The sequence below is a fragment of the Heterodontus francisci genome, chromosome 15, assembly GCF_036365525.1.
Source record: "Heterodontus francisci isolate sHetFra1 chromosome 15, sHetFra1.hap1, whole genome shotgun sequence".
Lineage (NCBI taxonomy): Eukaryota > Metazoa > Chordata > Chondrichthyes > Heterodontiformes > Heterodontidae > Heterodontus > Heterodontus francisci.
In genome coordinates, this window is record NC_090385.1 from 34,269,278 (window position 1) to 34,293,712 (window position 24,435).

At 42.6% G+C, this 24,435-nt stretch overlaps 1 protein-coding gene across 1 annotated transcript in view; it reads right to left on the reverse strand.

Moving 5' to 3' along the window:
- thoc2 (THO complex 2) overlaps positions 1 to 24,435 on the reverse strand; it is a 183,081-nt gene that overhangs the window by 109,336 nt on the left and 49,310 nt on the right. The window contains exons 7-11 of the mRNA XM_068047366.1: positions 22,609 to 22,742; positions 20,454 to 20,620; positions 15,770 to 15,862; positions 2,473 to 2,628; positions 1,383 to 1,555 (exon numbers count right to left, since the gene is read on the reverse strand). Coding sequence (XP_067903467.1) covers positions 1,383 to 1,555; positions 2,473 to 2,628; positions 15,770 to 15,862; positions 20,454 to 20,620; positions 22,609 to 22,742 — 723 coding nt within the window. The remainder of the gene's footprint in view (positions 1 to 1,382; positions 1,556 to 2,472; positions 2,629 to 15,769; positions 15,863 to 20,453; positions 20,621 to 22,608; positions 22,743 to 24,435) is intronic.

Here is a 24,435-nt window from a genome sequence, read left to right on the forward strand (position 1 = left end):
AATGGCTACATTTGTTGCAACAAGCCAAGAAGTTGCAGCATCACCTAGATAGCAAGTAAAGACCTTTTCCGAATACTGCTTTACCCTCAAAGTGGTTATACAATCACCACAAGAGTAAGAAAATGTGTTCATGTTCAAGAATTGCATATTGCCAGTTGGTTTCCTGTGACATTGAACAGGAAGATTGCAATCCTCTCCAAGTGGAATTACACAGCATGAAATAAAATAAAATAAAATAAAATAGGGAACACAGATGTAACTCAATCCTTATCGTGAAGTTATACATTTGATTCTACATTACCATTATAAACTCTAATGTATATTTCTACTACAATTGCCCATGCAAACTTGTCATGCTGTGCTGTTCCTGAGGTCAAATAATCCACCAACACTATTGGCTGGCAGCAGGCACTAAAAATGGCAGCCCGCAAATCCTCCATGCCGCCATGATTTGAGCGTGGCAGATTAAGCTAATTTGTTGGTCGGGCCGTCGCCCCACTCCAATCCTGTGTTGGGGGCTGGCTCTGCGACGCCAACAACGGCGTCAGCTGCCTCTGCTTAGGCGCTGGCACCATTTTTAAACGGCAGCCAGACCTGCCGCTAAATTTAAATATTTAAGCCCGTACCCCCAGGACACTGCAAAAGAAAAAAAAAAAAAAATCGCCCCTTTCTTCCCCTCCAAGTAACACTTACATACAAGAGTTGCCCTCTCCCCACCCCCCAAAACACTTAGATTGAAGATGTGACCTTCACCTCCCAACCCGCCCAACAACTGTTCAAAGTGCAGAGGTCACCCCTTCCCATCCTCCCCTACACTACACATGCTGAACTGATGCCATTCCCCCCACCCAACATTACACCAAAAATCCTATGTCCCCCCCTCTTCCCCACCTGAGTGGCTCCAGCTTTCCCTGGATGGGAAATTGAAGGCATGCGAGTGCTAGCCGCCACAGGGAAGATCCTGGGCTGCTGTAAGATCGCTGTTAATTTTATTTAAATGTATTAATTTACTTTATTTAAATATTTGAAGTCGGGTCCCGTCGCCCAGTGGCGGGGAGGCCGGCACGGAGCCTCTTTGCTGGTGCAATCTTCCGGTCCCCCCTCACCCCTGCCATGTATCCAGGTGTTGGGCTCTCAACAAAATTCAGCCCTATGTCTCATCGCACATATGAAGACAGGCCATTTGGAAAAGTTCCCCGAGGATAACCAGCACTTGTGAAATTTTACTCTAGCATTACAAAACGCTTTCACAACTGCAGAAAATTACAGATTTTTTTCTTAAAAACAAAAACATATCTTAAAAAAAAAGTCATTAAAACAACACAAAGTAAATTCACCTCAAAAGCAAAATACTTTTAATGAGAACTATAAAATGCCTTTACCTTCTATATAAGGGTTCTGTGATGATATGAATCAACTGGCAGAGAGCAAGTGCTATAGATTTGTGAGAGGTGGCATAGAAAGGTGGTATCTGATCCATGATGCACTGTGCATGATACCAGTCACCAATCTTCAGAAGAGCTTCTAATAATCCAAGCTTCTGATTGTCAGGAGGCTGAAAGGTATTAGTCATTTCGATTTAATACCAAGGGAAAAAGGCATGCAAACTGATCAAACCACAATTACAGTCAATCTCTAGTTTTGCTTCTTGAATGAGGGGAAAAAAACTTGATAACAAATCACTGATAAATTTATGAAGGTTCTCAAATGGAGTAAACTAAGGAGTTCATGGTTTCATTCTTCTGCATTCAACTTACAAATCTTACAGGATAATTGAAATGAAATAATTTAAGGCACAGCGCACTTATACTGCACATTGAAGCACTAATGTAGGCATGTCAGAAACAAAGATGAGTCATTGAAGCTTTATTCTAACCAACTCTTGATTTCAGTTATCCAGCACGTAGAGGTGTTGAGCATTGCCCAATGAAGTGGAAGGAGTGAAAAATGAGACAGGGTTCCTCCTCTGGCCACCATCACCTACCTAACAGCTAACTGACAGCAACATTCGTAACCCTGTCCCTTGCGCAGTTAAATATCTTATGAGCACTTATTTCATTCATATCCCGAATTCTCAATCAAAAATGCTGCACACAAAATTAACTTGATCCTACTGTGCAACACTGAGTGACAGGTTGTTAGATCAGTAAAACTGCCTTTTGAATCAAAATGGGTAATAGTTTAATGCACTTGCTTGAATCTCAATGAATATTTGATAACCCGAGTTAAATCAAGTACTCAATGGTGAACATCCTGAAAAGGTAAATGATACAGGTTTAAAATGCATGAACTCTTAATAGACCATTTTTAGGTGATTAATCCAACACTTCAGGCCAAATTTTATGAACCATGCTATAAGTGAGTACTTTACACTTTCATTCCTAAGACCAAGAGAGTGATGAGAACTGGTCAGATAACAAGAGTGGACAACCAATTACATTAATGCAAGGTTAATTTATAATCTTAACTCACTTTTTCATTCTTCTCTTCCTCTTTCTCTTTTTCCTTCTCTTTTTCATCTGGCTTATCTGCAGAGAGCACTACCAAAGTCAGCTTTCGTGCAATTTGTTTAGCTTCAACTATTTCACGTTTATGGTGTTCTAGAATGTTGGCATCCAACGGAAGGAGCTGGAAAAATAACAAAGAGAGACAGTTAAAAATGACTTGCATCAATTAGAGACGTTAAGCTGCATTGCTTTTAATGGTGGCAAACAAAATAAGCATCTGCTGTACCACCAAGCCATATAAGTTAGAGAGTCCAAGCTGAATTCCATGACTGCGCAAAATTAGCTGATCCCAGTCATGCAGCATTTGCGACACCATAAACAGAATTCAGCACCCTTTGTCAAATTAAGAGGGGAAAAAATAGCTAGGGCTCCTGATCACAATTCAATGACACCTGCAGAAATCACAAGTGTGGATCATTAGTGAGGTACAGGATCCGATTGGCAACACTCATTACAGTAAAAACACTCATTCTCACATGAAAAATGGTCAGCTGGACAAAACATCAAGGTGTCAGAACCAGCAGAGCTGTAACTCAACACGAGTCAATACGGTCTTGAAAGGCACAGAGAAAATGGCATAAAACGTTACATTTCATAAAGGTACAATGGTTTCAGAAAATAAACATGTAAATATAAATTCCTGAAAATACAACAGAAAAGAAACCTTACATTTTGAGACCCAGATTTTTCACTTTTCCCTAATTTCGTGCTTCCTTTATTTTCACTCAATTCGTTCTTGCACCAAGAAAACAAGTGATCTTCTAAAAGATTTTTTAAAAATAGCCTTCTCATAAGAGTAAATAGATTATTAATTACAAATCCACTGTCAAAACTTATGACCATACAAATCCAAGGATTCAAACAGCTGACAGAACTCAATAAGGTCACTAAAAAGTAGAACCTGGCAAGCTGCTTCTTTCCTGCTTCAGTCGATTCAGACCTTGATCTTCCAACATTGAGTTCATTCTTCCACAATAAAATAAAAATGCCTCACCTGAAATTTGATGATTATTTTCTGTTGAATCACACTGACTCCAGGTTAAACTTCACTCTCTGGGATTATTCTTACTCGTGCCTGCGACATTTATTTCAAATCTCAATCCAGGTTGTAGATTTGCTTAACTAATTTTCCCGAACAATCTAACTTTTCTGACTTTTCACCATGCTGTACTTAACTACTTTTGATCAACCAACACCCACTTACTTAAAAGCCTGACAATACAGTGAGGACATCAAATTACTTCAACCACCTTTCTGCATCACAGCCCACTACTCAAATAGCTCTCGATTCCATAAGCTGACTGCAAAGTTAGTCATACTCTCACACTTGGTAGTGTAATATAACTCTAAGAACTTATACAGACCAGAAAGATTTGAAGTTTTGTCCCTTACGTATAATAGTCAAGTTGAAGCAATTTCCAAATAGATCACATTCGGCTTTATGAAACATCATCTACTTTGTTTAAAGAAAAAGATAAGTGACAACACGTGTAATGAGAAAATGGACAGGATTAGCATAGACAACAATCTTCTACCAAGAAATTGGATTAGAATGACCCATCTCAATCAAGTCATTTTCACATCACTGTAAATTGCTTCACGTGTGCATATTACTTATTAAATTGAACTAAACACTAAATCTCAAGGTTTTAACAAATCTTAAGACATTCAAAATACTAAAATCAAGTTCAAAAGACTATTTCCTCTCAGAATAGCAACATTTTAAATTGGCCATATAAACAAGTAACAGATGCCAGCACAAGTAAAACACCTCAATTCTGTGAAAAATTCACGAGCAAGAAAAGCTAAAAATTTCAAAGCTTGGCTGACACTACAGCATAGTAGGGGGAATGCTGCATTTTCAGAGGTGCCATCCTTCGGATGAGACAATAAACCGAGGCCCTGTCTGCCCTCTAAGGTGGACGTAAAAGGTCCTATGGAACTATTTCTTAGAAGAGGGGAGTTATCTCCAGTGCCCTGGCCAACACTAATCCCACAATTACTGTTAAAACAGATCACATTGCTGTTTGTGGGAGCCTGCTGTGCACAGATTGGCTGTCACGGGGAGGGGGGGTGGTGGGAGATGTTGGCCTCAGCACTAAGTTAGGAAGGAGTTCAGCCAATTCAATTCACTCCACGCAATATCAAGAAACAGTTGAACACAATGAATACTGCAACAGCTATGAACCCTATGGGCATGAAGACTTGTGCTCCAGAACTAGCTACAACCCTAGCCGTGCTGTTCCAGTACACCTACAACAATGGCATCCAGCCAATGTGGAAAATTGCTCAGGTATATGTCATGTCCACAAAAAGGAGGACAAATCCAATCCGGCCAATTGCCACTCCAACAGTCTACTCTCGATCATGAGCAAAGTGATGGAAGCTGTTCTTGACTGCGCTATTGAACAGTACTTAGGCAATAAGTGGCACAGTGGTTAGCACCGCAGCCTCACAGCTCCAGGGACCCTGGTTCAATTCTGGGTACTGCCTGTGTGGAGTTTGCAAAATCTCCCTGTGTCTGCGTGGGTTTCTTCCGGGTGCTCCGGTTTCCTCCCACATGCCAAAAGGCTTGCAGGTTGATAGGTAAATTGGCCATTATAAATTGCCCCTGGTATAGGTCGGTGGTAGGGAAATATAGGGACAGGTGGGGATGTGGCAGGAATATGGGATTAGTATAGGATTAGTATAAATGGGTGGTTGATGTTCGGCACAGACTCGGTGGGCCGAAGGGCCTGTTTCAGTGCTGTATCTCTAAACTAAACTAAACCAATCTTCACCAATGTTCAGTTTGGGTTCCGCCAGGGCCACTCAGCTCCAGGCCTCATTACAGCCTTGATCCAAACAGGGGCAAAAGAGCTGAATCTAAGAGGGGAAGTGCGAGTCTCTGGCTTTGACATCAAGGCAGCATTTGACTGAGTGGGGCACCAAGGAGTCCTAGAAAAACTGAAGTCAACAGGAATTGGGGGAAAGCACTTCACTGGTTGGAGTCATACTTAGCAGAAAAGATGGTGTGGTTGTTGGAGGCCAATCGTCTCAGTCCGAGGACACTGCTGCAGAGTTCCTGAGGAGAGTGTCCCAGGTCGAACCATCTTCAGCTGCTTCATCAATGATCTGCTCTCCATCATAAGGTCAAAGATAGGCATGTTTGCTGACGATCACACAGTGCTCAAGTACCATTTGCAACTGCTCAGATATTGAACACTCCGTGCCCACATGCAGCAAGACCTGGACAATATTCAGGCTTGGGCTAATGCTAACATTTGCGTCACACAACTGCCAGGCAATGATCATCAACAAAAAAAAATATCACCATCTCCCCTTGACGTTCAGTAGCATTACCATCATTGAAACCCCCACTATCAACAGCCTGGGGCTTACCACTGACCAGAAACTGAACTGGACCAGCCATATAAATACTGTGGCGACAAGAGCAGGTTAGAGGCTGGGAATTCCGCAGCGAGTAACCCATCTACCGAGTCCCCAAAGTCCCTCCACCATCCCCAAGGCACAAGTCAGGAGTGTGATGGCATACTCTCCACTTGCCTGGATGAGTGCAGCTCCAACAACACTCTAAAAGCTCGACATCATCCAGGACAAAGCAGCCCACATGATTGGCACCCCATCCACCAGCTTATTCACTCCCTCCAGCTCCAGCACATAGTGGCCGCAGTGCGCACCATATACAAGATGCACTGCAGCAACTCGCCAAGCCTCCTTCGACAGCATCTTCCAAACCCGCAACCTTCAACACCTAGAAGGACAAGTAAATGCATGGGAACACCACCACCTGCAAACTCCCCTCAAAGACTCACACAATCCTGACTTGGAACGACATTGAAGTTCCTTCACTGTTTCTGGGTCAAATTCCTGGAACTTCCTCCCTAACAGCACTGTGGGTGTATCTACACCACATGGAATGCAGGGGTTCATGAAAGCAGCTCACCACCACCTTCTCAAGGGCAATTAGCAATGAACAATAAATGCTGGCTTTGCTAGGGATGTTTACATCCCATGAACAAATTTTAAAAAAAAAGTTAATTTAACAGGATTCCTATACTAAATCAAATTCAGTGAGTTCTGCTGAAGGTATGCCCATGTGCAGATACAATAGAAGGATCGGGTTCATCTGTGAAGTCAAACAGTTAAATAATCTGTCAAGATGCACCTCAACTCACATGAAATTTTTTCCAATTTATTCATTCATGGGATGTAGGTGTCACTGCATTTTTTGCCCATCTGTAAGTGCCCTTGAGAAGGTGGTGGTGAGCCACCTACTTGAACAGCTGTAGTCTGAATGGTGAAAGTAGTAGTCCCAGTGCTTGTGCTTATTTTGATATGAAAAGATGGCTGGAGACCATTTAAAAGAGTAGTTAAGCGTCAACCACACTGCTGTAGGTCTGCAGTCACAAACACCCGACTGGCTCACAACTGCAGGTTTGCTTTCCGAGAGGACATTAAAACACGAATGGGTTTTTAAACTACAATCCAGTAGTTCCATGGTCACCATTACTGATGGTAGCTTTTTATTCTAGATTTATTTAACTGAATTTAAATTCCTCAATGCCATAGTGAGATTTGCACTCACCTCTCCGGATTGGTAGCCCAGGCCTCTAGATTACTCGTCTAATAACAAAACCACTACGCTACCATACCCTACCTCAATGGTTACTTTGGTACAGCAAGGGCAATCAGGACCCATGGAACCATTCTCCAAGGAATAGACAGCATCTTCACTGGAAGGGTGCACAATTGTTAGTGGAAATTTTACACTTCAAAGATTGATGCTGAATATCCAAGTGACAAACTGAGATGTTCATCAACCAGAGAAATTCCAGTTATTTAACAGAAACAGGCTACTGATCAGTCCCATTAAAACATATCTGAAGCTGGCTGTTACAGTGCCACTAAAACACAGAAAAAAATGAACAGGAGGCAATGACATGAATAGTTTTGTTTCCAATTGAAGGTCACATAACCAGACGATGGATGATTTATATCGGCAATGCAGGTATGCGTCATTTAACTTGACACATACACAATGTAAATTACAGCCCTCAGAGATGACACAGTCGGTTTGAACCAGGATCATGAGAACTGAGTGCAGTTCCCCAAAATTATTATATTTAACTCTACCCAAATTCAAACCTTGTGTCGGGTGCTGTTAAATCAGCTTGCTACGACAGAACTTTTGTTGCTAAAAATAGAAAATACAAACCAGGAAATTCAGTTCCAATTTTTCTACTCATTCAATATGAATTCTTTTTTTTGTGTCAAATCTATAAATAAAAGGTTCAATTTTTCTTCAAAGGCATCACAAGATGCATGGAGTTTGCAGCAACTCTCAACTGCGTAACACTATAATGCCATATTATAACATGACGGAGAATTCCCTCTACCCAAAGAGTAATATGGGAACCACAATTACCTCCCATCCATCTTGACATCAACATACATTGCCATTTATTAATCGTTAGTGGGTGTCCCAAACAGATAACTAAGATGCCTGACATGCAAAAACTCCAATACCATGTTTAAAAGTGAATTCTGAAGTGGATGAGAGCAAGATGAAAAGTATTATGATGGATCAACGGAAATGTTTCAGTTAATTTGACTAAAGGAAATTCAAGCACTGAAGCAATGGGACACATCCCAGGATCCTGAGGAAGATTAGGGAAGAAAGCCAAGGCGATAGAGGGATATCTGAGAAACTTTAATGCATCTCATAATTGATGCAGTTAAGGGGAAGCTAGATTAAATATGAGAAAGGAATAGAAGGATATGCTGATAGGGTGAGATGCAATAGGGTGAATAGAAGCTTTTAAAAAAATATATAATCATTCATAGCATGTGAGGGTCACTGACAAGGCCAGAATTTGTTGCCCATTCCTAATTGCCCTTGCCTTCTTGAACTGCTGCAGTCCATGTGGTGTATGTCCTCCCACAGTGCCAGGAAGGAGGGAGTTCCAGGATTGTGACCCAGCAACAAGTCAGGACATTGTGGTTGGAGGGTAACCTAACTGGTTTCCACTGGTCTCTCCCAACTAACCACTGGTAGCATTTTGTTCAAATTAATGTTTCAGCCCGTATTTGTTGGTCCAATAAACACAGTGACAGGTTTTCTTGTGAGTTTAAAACAGAAGATGAAGTATTTATGAAACAAGAATCACCCAAAATGTTCACAGCACCACCCATGCATGCATTCCCTCTGTCATACACATCCAAAAAAAGATAGATGGTAAATGATAAGAGGCATAAAGAGTTCAAGATATAAAGTCTGATGTTTTCAAGAAAAAACGGTGGGATCCTCTTAAAAGGTAAGTTTTAAAGTTGCAGGCATTTTTGCGGGTCATCTTGACCTTGTTGGGTTGAAATCTCCTGGCAGCCAACACTTGGAGTTTCAGGATGGTGCAAGTATCTTATTTCAATTTTCACAGGTGGAGTAGTTGTTCAAAAGGCACTTTCTTGCTCTTCTGCTGCAGTTGGTTGCCAACTCATCTCAGCGGGGTTCAAATGTCTTAGCTAAACTGATCTCTCCCCCGCAGCCTTGTGCCAGAATTAAAGATGGTTTTCAATTATGTTCTGTCTGTGGCTGGAGATCCCAGACTGATGATCTTGATGTTTTGATGACTTGATGACTCCCCTTGTTCTCCAAAAAGAAAAATTCATAGAGTGTTAGTTTTGCCCATGTGACTTTAGGCTTTTGGTTCCTGAGGGGCATGACAATGGCTTCTGATCTCAGCCCATTCTGATAAGAGGGATATTCACACCTCATAGTTGTGATTGCAGCTGGAGACGAAGCATCTTCAAATGCCTTTGTTTTAGCTCACTTTGTGGACAGCTCACATCCATGTGTGATGAGCAGTTTAATATCAATGCAGACGGGGTTAAATGAGATTCAGTTCTCGCAGACATGGAGATGTATCTCAGTGCAGGAGAAGGTATGCATCATGTGACTTTGCTCTTGTGGAGGACAAGTGTACCAGTCTTTTTAAATTATTTTATTTTTTTATAACTCTTCAGTTTATTTTGTATTTCCAGAGCGTGACAATGATGTCAAGCTTATTGAGTATTGTTGGGTTGCAATCATCAGGCAAGTGCTCTCCTGACTTGTGCCTTACAGATGGTGGACAGGCTTTGGTGAGTCAGGTGGTGAGTTACTCACCACAGAATTCCCAGCCTGACCTGCTCTTATAGCCACAGTATTTATATCGCTGGTCCAGTTAAGATTCTGGTCAATGCCAAGTCCCAGGATGTTGATGGTGAGGGATTCAGTGATGGTAATGCGTTCAATATCATGGGGAGATGGTTCGATTCTCTCTTGTTGGAGATCATCATTGCCTGGCATTTGTGTGCTGCAAATGTTACCTGCCACTTATCTGCACAAGCCTCAATGTTGTTCAAGTCTTGCTGCATGTGGGCACAGACTGCTTCAGTGTCTGAGGAGTTGCAAATGATACTGAACATTGCACAATCACCTGCAAACATCCCCACTGCTGGCTTCATGTTGGAGGGAAGGTCATTGAAGCAGCTGAAGATCACTGGACCTAGGACAGTACCCTGAGGAACTTATGCAGAGATGTCCTGAGGCGGAGATGAATCCAAACTAAATATCGGTGAGCAGGTTATTGCCGGGTTAGTGCTATCAAGCGCCACGATCAATGACACCAACTTGGCTGATGACTGAGTGTAGACCGACAGGATGGTAAATAGCCCAACTGGATTTGTCCGGCATTTTGTGGACAGGACATAACTGGGCAATATTCCACATTGTTGGGCAGGTGTCAATGCTGTAGCTGTACTCGAACAGCTTGGCTCAGGATGCAGCTAGTTCTGGAGCATAAGTCTTCAGTCTGACAGCAGGGATGTTGTCAGTGTCCATAGCCTTTGCTGTATCCAGTGTCTTCAGCTGTTTCTTGACCTCACATGGAGTGAATCAACTTGGCTGAAAACCGTCATCGGTGATGCTGGGGATCTCAACAGAAGGCGGAGATGGATCATCTACTTGGCATTTGTGGCTGAAGATGTTTTAAAATGCTTCAGCTTTGTTTTTTAAATGAATGTGCTGGGCACCTCCATCATTGAGGCTGGGGACTTTTGTGGAGTCTCTTGTTCCAGTTAGTTATTTAATTCTCCACCACCATTCACAACTGGATGTGGCAGGACTGCACAGCTTTGATCTGATCAGTTAGTTGTGGGATCGCTTAGCTCTGTCAATCACATGCTGTTTCCAATGTTTAGTTTGCATGTGGTCCTGTGTTGTAGCTTCACCAGGTTGGCACCTCATTTTTAAGTATCCTGATGCTGCTCCTGCCATGCTCTTCTACACTCTTTATTGAACAAGGGCTGATGCCCTAGCTTGATGGTAAGGAAGGAGAGAGGTATATATACGTCCATGAGGTTACAGATTGTGGTTGAATGCAATTCTTATGCTGATGGTCCTCAACACCTCATGAATGCCCAGTTTAGCGCTGCTCGATCTGTTCTGAATCTATCCCATTTAGCACCGTGGTAGTGCCAGACAACACAACAGAGGTTACCCCTAGTGTGAAGCCGGGACTTCCTTTCCATAAGGACTGTGCAGTGGCCAGGCAGAGTGGAAGAACGAGGCAGGTAGTGCAGGAGTCCCCAGGGCTCATCGCCTTCGCTAACAGATTTTCCCCTTTGAAAACTGTTGGGGGAGATAACTTCTCAGGGGAATGCAGCAAGAGCCAAGTCTGTGGCACCAAGGGTGGATCAGCTGCACAGGAGGGGAGGAAAAAGAGTGGCAGAACTATTAACGATATGGGATTCTGTTGTACAGATAGGCGTTTCTGTGGCTGCAAACGTGACTCCAGGATAGTATGTTGCCTCCCTGGTGCTAGGATCAAGGATGTCACGGAATAGCTGCACGACATTCTGAAGGAGAAGGGTGAACAGTCAGAGGTCGTGTTTCACATTGGTACCAACGACATAGGTAGAAAGATGGATGAGGTCCTGCAACAAGAATTTAGGGAGCAAGGTAGCATATTAAAAAGCAGGACCTCAAAGGTTGTAATGTCTGGATTACTCCCAGTGCCATGTGAGAATATCAATAGGAGGACACAGCAGATGAATGCATGGCTGAAGAGATAGCACAGGAGGGAGGGCTTTAGTTTCCTGGATCACTGGGTCTGTTTCTGGCGAAGGCAGGGCCAGTACAAGTCAGACGGGATGCACCTGAACCAGAACAGGACCAACATCCTTGCAGGGAGGTTTGATCATGATGTTGCGGGGGGTGGGGTTTAAAGTAATTTGGCAGGGAGATGGGAAATAAAGTGGAGGTACAGTAAGTGGTGATGCACAGACAAACATAGAAAAGAAACTAAGTCAGCCTGGAAGGCAGAGCAAATATAGACATGTTACGGCATAAGCGAATAATACAAGGCTGGATTGCATTGATTTTAACGCAAAGAGTCTTACAAGTAAGGCAGATGAATTGAGGGCGTTGATTTACACATGGGAATATATTATTGCCATCACAGAGACATGGTTGAGGGAAGGGCAGGACTGGCAGCTTAATATTCCAGGATATAGAATCTTCAGGCGTGACATGGGGCGGTGCAAAAGAGGAGGTGGCATTGCACTATTGAACAAGGAATCAATTGCTGCAATAAGGAGGGATGATATCTTAGAAGGTTCCTCAAATGAGGGCATATGGGTAGAACTTAAAACCAAAAATCGGGCAATCACTTGGTTGGGAGTGTACTACAGGCTTCCAAACAGTCAGGGAGAGATAGGGGAGATACATAGGCAAATCTCAGAGAGGTGTATAAACAATAGGGTAATAATAGTAGGGAATTTCAATTTCCCCAATATTAACTGGGATTGTCTTGGTGCAAAAGGCTTAAAGGGGGAGGAATTCTTAAAGTGCATCCAGGAGAGCTTTTTGAGCCAGTACATAGCAAGTCCTACAAGGGGTGGTACTGGACCTAATCTTAGGGAATGAAGCTGGACAAGTGGTCGAAGTGTCAGTGGGGGAGCATTTCGGGGATACTGACCATAACTCTGAGATTTAAGGTAGTTATGGAAAAGGATAACGATGAACCGGAAATAAAGGTACTGAATTGGAGGGGGAAGGCCAATTTCAATATGATAAAACAGGATCTGGCCAAAGTTGACTGGGAGCAGCTACTTGTAGGAAAGTCAACATCAGACCAGTGGGAGTCATTCAAAAAGGAAATAGTGAGGGTTCAGGGCCAACATGTTCCCATAAAGGTGAAGGGTCAGAACAATAAGTCCAGTGAACCCTGGATGTCAAGGGATATAGTGGATTGGATAAGGAAATAAAGGGGAGGCTTTTGGCAGATTCAGAGGGCTGAAAACAGCAGAGGCCCTAGAGGTGTACAAAAAGTGTAAGGGGGGGTACTTAAAAAAGTAATCAGGAAAGCGAAGAGGGGGCATGAAAAAACAGTGGCGGGCAAGATAAAGGAAAATCCCAAGGCGTTTTCTAAGTATATTAAGGGCATGAGGACAACCAGAGAAAGAGCAAGGCCCATTAAGGACCAAAGTGGCAATGTGTGTGTGGAGCCGGAGGACATAGGTGAGGTTTTAAATCATCACTTTTCATCTGTGTTCACTATGGAGCAGGACCAAGTAGGTGTAGAGATCAGGGAGGGGGATTGTGATATACTTGAACAAATTACCATTGAAAGGGAGGAGGTATTAGCAGGCTTAAAAGTGGATAAATCCCCAGGCCCAGATGAGATGTATCCCAGGCTGTTATGTGAGGCAAAGGAGGAGATTGTAGGGGCTTTGACACAAATTTTCAAATCCTCTCCGGCCACAGGAGAAGTGCCAGAGGACTGGAGGACAGCGAATGTAGTACCATTATTCAAGAAGGGTAGCAGGGATAAACCAGGTAATTATAGGCCAGGGAGTCTCACATCAGTGGTAGGGAAACTATTGGAAAAAGTTCTGGGACAGGATTAATCTCCACTAGGAGAGGCAAGGATTAATCAAGGATAGTCAGCATGACTTTGTCAGGGGCAGATCATGTCTAACAAATCTGATTGAATTTTTCCAGGAGGTGACAAGGTGTGTAGATGAGGGTAAAACAGTATGATGTAGTCTACATGGACTTCAGTAATGCTTTTGATAAGGTCCCGCATGGGAGATTGGTCAAGAGGGTAACAGCCCATGGGATCCTGGGCAATTTGGCAAATTGGATCCAAAATTGGCTTAGTGGCACGAGTCAGAGGGTGATGGTCGAGGGCTGTTTTTGCGATTGGATGCCTGTGACTAGTGGTGTACCACAGGGTTCGGTGCTGGGACCCTTGCTATTTGTAGTGTACATTAATGATTTAGACGTGAATATAGGAGTTATGATCAGTAAGTTCGCAGATAACCCAAAAATTGAAAATTGGTGGTGCCATAAATAGTGAGGAGGAAAGCCTTAGATTACAGGACGATATTGATAGGCTGGTAAAATAGGCAAAGCAATGGCAAATGGTATTTAATCCTGAGAAGTCTAAGGTGATGCATTTTGGGAGGACTAACAAGGAAAGGGAAGATAGAAATGGATGGTAGGACCCTAGGAAGTACAGAGGGTCAGAGGACCTTGGTGTACTTGTCCATAGATCACTGAAGACAGCAGCACAGGTAGAAAAAGTGGTTTGGAAGGCATATGGGATACTTGCCTTTATTAGCTGAGGCATAGAATAGAACAGCAGGGCAGTTATGATGGAGCAGTATAAAACGCTAGTTAGGCCACAGCTGGAGTACTGTGTACCGTTCTGGTCGCCACACTATAGGAAGAATGTGACTGCACTGGAGAGGGTGCAGAGCAGATTCACCAGGATGTTGCCTAGGCTGGAGCATTTCAGCTATGAAGAGACTCTGGATAGGCTAGGGTTGTTTTCCTTAGAGCAGAGAAGGTGGACCTGATTGAGGTATACAAAATTATGAGGGGCAGAGATAGGAAGAAACGTTTTCCCTTAACAGAGGTGTCAATAATCAGGGGGCACAGATTTAACCTAAGGGGCAGGAGGTTTAGAGGGGATTAGAGGAAAAACAATTTTCACCCAGAGGGTGGTTGGAATCTGGAACGCATTGCCTGAAGGGGGGGTAGAGGCAGGAACCCTCACAACATTTAAGTAGTATTTAGAAGATCACTTGAAACGCCATAGCATACAAAGCTACAAGCCAAGTGCTGGAAAATGGCTTGATGGCCGGCGCGGACACAGTGGGCCCAAAGGCCTGTTTCTGTGCTGTCTAACTATGACTCCCACCAATACTTTCATGGATGGAACCATCTGTAACAGATTGATGAATTCAAGTAGGTTTTTCTCTCTTTTTGGGTCTCTCACTGCCTCCCGCTGGCCTAGTCTGGCAGATATGTCTTTCAGGACTCGGCCAGTTCGGTCAGTCGTGGTGCTACTGAGCCACTGTTGGTGATGGACATTGGAGCCCCTCCCCACCTCCCCCCCTTGCCCTTGCTACCCTCAGTGCTTGTCCCAAGCAGTGTTCAACATGGTGGAGCACTGATTCATCAGCTGAGGGAGAGTGGCAGGTGGTAATCAGCAGGAGGTTTCCTTGTCAGTGTTTGATGTGAAGCCATGAGAATTCATGGGTCCAGAGTCAAAATAGAGGACTCCCAGGGCCACTGTTACCCGAATGTATACCACAGTGCCACCACCTCCTGTGGGTCTGCCCTGCCAGTGGGACAGGACATACCCGGGGATGGTAATGGAGGACTGGGGAGTATCATTGGCACAGAGCTGTATTTCTGTGCCACACATTCCATGTAATGTTGTGTTAAATTCCCTACCAAACACAATTATCGTAGTGCCATCTGTTATATAAGGAGGCCCACCATAACTGATTTTGAGCCCACCTAGCAGCTCCTTGTAAGTAATGTCAAATTCATTAACTTCAATTATACAACTTCCCATGATAATAAAACTACCAACATCTACTGTGATATTATATTACTTCCTGTAAGAATGTATCAATTATATTTTGATCATCAGCAACTTCAATCCATTTGCATCCTTAAGGGGACTTAATCTAACAATGATACCCGTCTTACTGTTACAATACTACAACTACTTACAGCTCTGGGTGCAACACCAACACATCACATTTCAACTTCCGCACATTGCGCAACTGAGCACTATTTTTTGTAGCTCAAATGCCAATAGGAATTCTTGAAAGCTACATTTGGTAGAAAATTAAACTTCACCCCAATCTGGATTTTAGAAAATTGATGTAAACTCATGACAATCTCTAATTAATTTACTTACATGAACATAAAGATCATCAAGTTCTATCAAGTTGTTCTGTAGAAGTATTGCAGCTACCCGATAAAGTGAAGATGGCGTCTCTCCATTTGGTTCCTTAAATTTAGAAAAAGTTTGATCAAGCAACAAAAACTTGCTTTTTCATAGTAATTGGATTCATTAAGCCATGTAAATTTTTTTCTTAATATTTTCTTTTCATTAATACACCAAATGCAGTCAAAAGTACAACCACTGTTTATCTTAATGCTATAATAAAATTCAACATAATTATTCAAGTCAGTTTTAAATTAAATTTCCACATTCATTTAAAAGATCAGGCAACTATTTCAAAGTCTAGTTTAAGACCACAAAAACAAATCGTAAATAGCAATATCACATTCTTGTAAAACACTGATGATTATTCTTTGCTTCAGTTCATTTTTCTTCACATGCACAAGATGAATAAAAAGGAAAAGTAGCTGTAAACCAGGTAGCCTCTTGTGTTATTAAACAGATGGTTTAACAGTGGGACTGAGACATTTGCAATTCATGTACTTTTTTTTTTAAAAAAACAGTGGTTTAAGAAATGAACAGCAAAATTGCAATTGCAAATTCCAGCAGCACTGCCAAATTAAGACACATAACTGCTCAACTAATGACACCATGAACAATTAAATTCTGGTGATATTACATACAGCCGTCAAGGAAAAACATATCTACTCTATCCAATGAGTAAAGTGCTGAACAAGTTAACAGAACAGAAAATTCAGAAAAATGGTACACAACCTTTTAACTAGACAAGTTTATATGTCGTTGAATGCAGGTACTTACCTCAGTTTTGACAGGCTGTCTTCTCAACACCTTTTCCCACAGTCTAGAACTAAAAGGCATCAGCTGAACAGTTCTACAGTGCAGGAGGGAGGTGAGAGAATATACCATCAAAACAATAAGTACCTCCAGCCAACATCAAACAAGTTTTTAAAAAAGTTAACTGGCCATGAAATGCAAAATAAACCATGTCAAGTTGAAATGTTCAGACAAAACTCACCATGGGCAGAGTTACTTACTATTCAAAGCCAATGCTTGAGAGCCATTAATTAACTTACTCGATACACCACTGTTGTTTTCTTATTCATTTTCATGGTTTGTGCCATTGCTGGCAAGGCCAGCATTTGTTGCCCATCCCTAATTGTCCTTGAGCCGCCTTCTTCAACTGCTGCAGTCCATCTGGTGTGGTGCTAGGGAGAGTTTTCCAGGATTTTGATCAGGGACAATGAAGGAACAAGGATACATTTCCAAACCAGGATGGTATGTGGCTTGAAGGGGAACTTGCAGATAATGGTAATTCCACAATTATGCTGCCCCTGGCCTTCTAGGTGGAAGAGGCCGTGGGTTTGGAAGGTGCTATCGAAGGAGATGTGGCGAGTTGCTGCAGCGTATCTTGTATATGGCACCCACTGCTGCCACTGTGCATCAGGGGTGCAGTAAATGTTTCAGGTGGTGGATGGGGTGCCAATTAATCAGGCTACTTTCTCCTGGATGGTGTCAAGCTTCTTGAGTGTTATTGGAGCCGCACTCATCCAGATAAGTGGAGAGTATGCCATCGCACTCCTGACTTGTGCCTTGTTGGTGGCAGACAGGTTTTTGGGAGAAAGGAGGTGGGTTACTTGCCACAGAATTCCTCGCCTCTGAGCTGACCGTGTTGCCACAGCATTAATATAGCTGCTCCAGTTCAGTTTCTGGTCAACGGTAACCCCCAGGATGTTGACAGTTGGGGATTCAGCGATGTTAATGCTGTTGAATGTCAAGGGGAGATGTTTTTGAAGCATGTCATTGCCTGGCACTTGTGTGGCACTAATGTTACTTGCCACTTAGCCCAAGCCTGAATGTTGCCCAGGTCTTGCTGCATACGGACACTAACAGCTTCAGCATCTGAAGAGTTGCGAATGATACTGAACATTGTACAATCATCAGTGATGATCCCCATTTCTGATCTTATGATGGAAGGAAGGTCATTGATGAAGCAGCTGAAGATAGTTGGGCCTGGGACACTGCCCAGAGGTACTCCTGCAGTAATGTCCTGGGGCTGAGATGATTGGCCTCCAACAACCACAATTATCTTTCTTTGTGCTGGGTATGACTCCAACCAGTGGAGAGCTTCCGCCCCGATTCCCACAGACTTCAGTTTGGCTAGGGCTCCTTGATGCCACACTCAGTCAAATGCTGCCTTGATATAAAGGGTAATCACTCACGTTACTGAGTTCAGCTCTTTTGTCCATGTTTGAACCAAGCCTTTAACGAGATCAGGAATTGAGTGGCCCTGGCAGAACCCAAACTGAGTGTCATCGAACAGGTTGTTGCTGTTTAAGTGGAATTTGGAAGGTGTCATCGACTTAGCTGATGATGCAATTGGCTGGATTGAATTTATCCTGCTTCTGGGGACAGGACATGCCTGGTCAATTTTCCACATTGTCGGGTAGAGGTCAGTGTTACAGCTGTACTGGAACAGCTTGGCTCAGGATGCGGCTAGTTCTGCAGCATGTCTTCAATACAACAGGCTGGATGTTGGCAGGACCCATAGCCTTCAGCCATTTCTTGATATCACATGGAGTGAATCGAATTGGCTGAAGAATGGCATCTGTGATGCTGGGTACCTCAGGAGGAGGACAACATGGATCATCCACTTGGCACTTTTGGCTGAAGATTGTTGCAAATGCTTTTGCATTTACATGCTGGACTCCTCCATTATTGAGGATGGAGATATTTGTGGAGCCTCCTCCTCCTATTAGTTGTTCAATTATCCACCACCATTCATGGCTGGATGTGGCAAGACTGCAGAGCTTAGATCTGATACTTGGTTATGGGATTGCTTAACTGTCTATTGCATGCTGGTTCTGCTGTTTGTCATCGAAGTAGTCTTGTGTTATAGCTTCACCAGGTTGACACCTCATTTTTAGATTAGAGATACAGCACTGAAACAGGCCCTTCGGCCCACCGAGTCTGTGCCGAACATCAACCACCCATTTATACTAATCCTACACTAATCCCATATTCCTACCAAACATCCCCACCTGTCCCTATATTTCCCTACCACCTACCTATACTAGTGACAATTTATAATGGCCAATTTACCTATCAACCTGCAAGTCTTTTGGCTTGTGGGAGGAAACCGGAGCACCTGGAGAAAACCCACGCAGACACAGGGAGAACTTGCAAACTCCACACAGGCAGTACCCGGAATCGAACCTGGGTCCCTGGAGCTGTGAGGCTGCGGTGCTAACCACTGCGCTACTGTGCCGCCCACCTTTGTCCATCTTATTCTGTTTTTCTCTTTTCACTGAAATCTTTCCCTATACGCATGACACAGTGATACTACTTTGAGCTTAAACTCATCTCTCTTTGTTTACCCTTGCCACTAACTGCTAACCCTTGTCCTTCTCTTTCCTTTCCAGGTGTGCCTGGTGCTGTTCCTGGCATGCTCTCCTGCACTCCTAATTGAACCAGGGTTGATCCCCTGACTTGATGGCAATGGTAGAGTGAGGGATATGCTGGGTCATGATGTTAAAGATTGTGGTTGAACACAATTCTGTTGCTGCCGACGGTCCACAGCACCTCATGGATGGCTAGTTTTGAGCTGCCAGATCGGTTATGAATCTGTCCTATTTAGTAGTAGTCGTGCCACACAACACAATGGAGGGTATCCTCTTTGTCTCCACAAGGATTGTGCAGTGGTCACTCCTACCAATACCATCATGGGCAGATGCATCCGCAAAGGCTAAATTGGTGAGGATGAGGTCTACTGGGTTTTTCCCTCTGGTTGTTTTCCTTACTAGCTGCCGCAGGCCCAGACAGGCAGATAGGTCCTTTAAGATTCAGCCAGCTCAGTGATTGGTTGTGCTACCGAGCCACTCTTGGTGATGGAGATTGAAGTCCCCTACCCAGAGCTCATTCTGTGCCCTCACCATCCTCAATTCTTCTTCCAAGTGGAAGAGTACTGATTCATCAGCTGAGGGAAGACAGTAGGTGGTAATCAGCAGGAGGTTTCCTTTCCCATGTTTCACCCGATGCCATGAGACTTCATGGGTCCAAAGCCAATGTTGAGAACTGCCAGGGCAACACCCTCTGGTGAGCCTGTTCTGTCAGTGGGACAGGACATACCGAGGAATGGTGATGGTGGTGTCTGGCACATTGGGATGCAAGGTATGTTTCCATGAATATGACTCGTCTGTGGGTCAGCTCTCCCAATTTTGACACAAGACCATGTTTTTGAGGAATGGGCTGGATTTTCACAGTCGATGTCAGGTGTTCTGTCCGGTTTTACTCCGTTTCAACTATCGTGTAGCCGTTTTGTACAAATGAATGGCTTGCTTGGCCATGTCAGAGGGCAGTTAAGAGTCAACCACATTGCTGGGGGCCTGGAGTCACATGTATGCCAGACCAGGTAAGGACAACAGATTTCCTTATCTACAGGACATCAGTGAACCAGATGGGTTTTTAAGACAATCAACAATGGTTTCATGGTCACCATTACTGAGACTAGCTTTCAATTCCAGATTTTTATTAATTGAATTTATTAATTAATTTATTTTAAATTCCAGCAGCTGCCATGGTGGAATTTGAACCCATGCCCCCAGATTATTAGCCTGGGTCTCGAACATTTAAACAAATCAACTGAAACACTTTAAAAAAGGGACTTTTTCTACAGTACCTGATAAAATTTAAATTTGAAGCCCAAGATATGACAAAGAGTCTGCAGTTCGCACATGTACATGTAAGATTCTATCAAAGGTACAAAAAAGTCATCGTGTTCTGGCCTACATTCATAAACTTCTAGGATAATATCCAAAACTCGGTTTGGATCCAGATTAAAGCAACCTTCAAGAAAAAAGAAACAGGAAAAACCTTAGTATGACAAAGCTTTTACTGAACTGCTATATCCAAATACCAAGTGCATTATACTTTGAAATGAAAATGCTGATAATCTGGACAATTTTAGTTTCTCATAAGATAAGCCAGCTGTTTCTTTTCAAGTACAATTGCAAAGCTGAAAACCAGAAACTAAAGCAACTCAATCCTGATAAAAATATCCTTTCCAGCTCAACAGGTGACTTGACTTCTCTTGCAATGAGATGGCCATGTAATATCCAAGGCTAGAACTATTTATTTATTTAGAGATACAGCACTGAAACAGGCCCTTCGGCCCACCGAGTCTGTGCCGACCAAGAACCACCCATTTATACTAACCCTACAGTAATCCCATATTCCCTACCACCTACCTACACTAGGGGCAATTTACAATGGCCAATTTACCTATCACCTGCAAGTCTTTGGTGGTGGGAGGAAACTGGAGCCCCCGGCGAAAACCCACGCGGTCACAGGGAGAACTTGCAAACTCCACACAGGCAGTACCCAGAACTGAACCCTGGTCCCTGGAGCGGTGAGGCTGCGGTGCTAACCACTGCGCCGCTAACCACTGCGCCACCATTATTAAATTAAGAAAAAAATCTAGGCCTCAGCAAGGATTTCATGACTGAAGCATAATTTATGGTCATAAATTAAGAGCTACAGTTAAAGTAATTTTAATGACAAAAGGTTTTATTAATTTAAAAATTCTTTAAAAAATGATGCTAGAAACAAAAACAAACAACACTCTGGTACATTACACAGTTGATCCTCCATTGTCTTATTTTACAGGGGACCCATGGTAGACCATGAATGTTCTCGATCAAAAATCCCAAACTTTTGGTCTGAAAGCATAATAATGTCAATACTGTTATGATCCTGTAGTTTTTTTTTTTCGGGAAGAATGCGGTGCGTCTTTAAGGCTGGAAAACGAACCGTACTGTTTTAAGAACCAACAAGCCTCAGGAGTTAAAGTGCATTTTGGTTGCTGCTGGATACAACCCCACGGAGGGGGAACCACCAGCTTCAAAGAATGCATCCTGGTTACCCGGCAACAGCCATTCAGAGACCAAGGACCGGATATACAGTGTTGCAATTATCTTTTTGAACTGGATTTTTACTTGAGACAGGCTGTTCTAACTGGAGAAACAGACAGACAGCACCTGAAAGGAGGGCTCTCAGACCATTTAAACTGAAGGAAGAGAACTTGGTCTGATTATTTATTATTCTCTCTCAAAATTCTAAAAGTTCAAGCCAAAAGAGAGATCTCTGATAATTTAAACTGAAGGAAGGGAAGTTAGACTGTGACAATCTTTTATCCCTCAAAAATTCTAAAGCCAAATTGATGCATCAAAAAGTGTTTGCAAGTTGTTAATTTTTGAAATTCATCGCTGGAGAAGCAGCAACAATTTTGACTTCTGAATTAGACTACGGACAGTTCTACTGTTGAAGAACCTTTTTTCCCCCTATCGGACGGCTGTGAGGACTTCAAGCAACCTTCCACATCCGGCAGGAGCGTAAATCTGCAAGGACTCTAATTTTTTCAATTTTAAATGTTGTTTATATCTTGGTAGTGTTTAAGAATTTAGATTTTCTGATTAAACAGTTAATTTGTTGATTTAAAGATACCTGGCTTGGTTAGCCTTATTTGGGGGTTAATAGTTGGTACAATTTGGCTAGGTCCTTCTTTAATTTGTAAAGTTTAAAATGATACGTTAGGCGATCTGTGGAGGGACGGGATTGAATTAACAGTGCATTTCTCCCACTACAATCAGAATCTTATATTTTGATTGGGGGCTTTGACTGGAGCAGTCGGCTGTAACAGTACCTTAAACATAGGAACAAAGACAAGGGAAATCCATACAGCACAAGAACCATTTGCTTTGTATATAAGTAAGCCATTGATTCAGGATCACATTTAATGATCTACTTCTGAGGTGTCTTCAGTTGTGTTACATTACCTATAAGCGATTTGATGTTTTCTAGTATTAGGTCACTTGTGAGGTTTCCGGATAAGTCTTGGCCCAACTCGGTAAAAAGCTTTCCATAACCTTCATTTTCTTCTCGTAACAAATTAAACTTCTGCTGCTTATAACTAATAAAGAAAGGGTGCATGAACAAATGGTAGTAAAATTCCAGATGTTATCATATACTTGCATTCCTCCTTAACCTTTAGTTCTACTCAGACGCAAGCATACACAAATCCCAATCCAGTTAAACATGTCAAGTGGTGTACTTATTAATCTGTGTAACCAGCTGTTGAATGACAGAATATGAACCTGAATAACCCAGTTTTCTTCCCTCCCATGCTCAAGGAAAATGTTTTAGCTTCACCCATGTCCTAAAAGACAGCTGAAATCAAAAACACATTATGCAAGGCATAGAGGACATAAACCGGTCATACAAACTGATGCACAAAGATAAAAATTAAATTAGTATCAATAATCAAATATTGAAATGGTTAACCAAATATTGATGTAGTTCCTTATAATAGTTAAAGCTGCTGTTCCAAGCACGTAATGAATACTGAATTTCAAAAACCTATTAAGGATTAACTGACAACCCAAAATTTTGGGCAATTCAATATATTCGCGTCAAGTCTTTTTTGCAAGCGTTCTCCATCTTTCTTTCTCCAGCATGAATTCTTGTACTCAGACATTTCAATTGATGCCAATTGCTCTCAGTAGTCTATAACTGATAAGCCACATATCTGAGCCTGGAATGAGGGTAGGCACACTATTTGACCTGATCAGTCTTCATCTATTATACATTTTATATACAATCATAATTCATCGACATCTATTACATGTGGCAGTACACACTACTGTACCTATACTCAGATTTACATATTCTTCTAAATGATTGATACTTACCATTACACTTACCTACAAGGTCTTCCAACATGCTACAATTGTGCAGGGCTTTGGCGAGAGCACACCTGGAGTAATGTGCAGAGTTTTAGTCTCCATATCTAAGGGAAGATATACTTGCCTTGGAGGTAATACAACCACGGTTCAATAGATTTGCCCCTGGGATGAGAGGACTAACCTATGATGAGAGGCTGAGTAAATTGGGCCGACAGCCTCTTGAGTTTACAAGAATGAGAAGTGATCTCATTGAAACTTAAGACTCTGAAGGGGCTTGACAGAGTAGACACAAAAGGTTGTTGCCCCTGGCTGGGAATCTACAATATAGGGGTACAGCCTCAGGATAAGGGGTTAATCATTTAGGACTGAGATAAGGAGAAATTTCTTCACCAAAGAGTTGTGAATCTTGAATTCTCTGCTGCAGAAGGTTGTGGATGCTCCATTGATGAATATATTTAAGGCTGAGATACACAGATTTTTGGTCTCAAGGAATCAAGGGATATGGGGAGAAGGCAGGAAAGTGGAATTGAGGCAGATCAGTCATGATCGTACTGAATGGCACAGCAGGCACGATAGGCCGCATGGTCTACTCCTGCTCCTATTTCTTAAGTTCTTCACATAAGTAGACCGCAACTCCTACAAGGTTTGTCTTCTACCTCCATTTCTGTAGGTGGTGCAAGTTGAGTTTTTAAACTAATTTTTTAGACATTACTATTTATGTTTGAACTGTCTCCATAAGCTTCAGACTCTTCACCGATCAAATGTTGGGCCTTCCTGCCCTGAGCCATGTCCCTCACAATCCTCAAATGACATCCTTCTTATTCACCAGTACTAGTAAACTGATTTCTTAATTTGTTTTCAAGTTCTTATGGTAAGATTTTTTTGGTAGTACTACAAGATCCTATGTATAGCACAATGAAC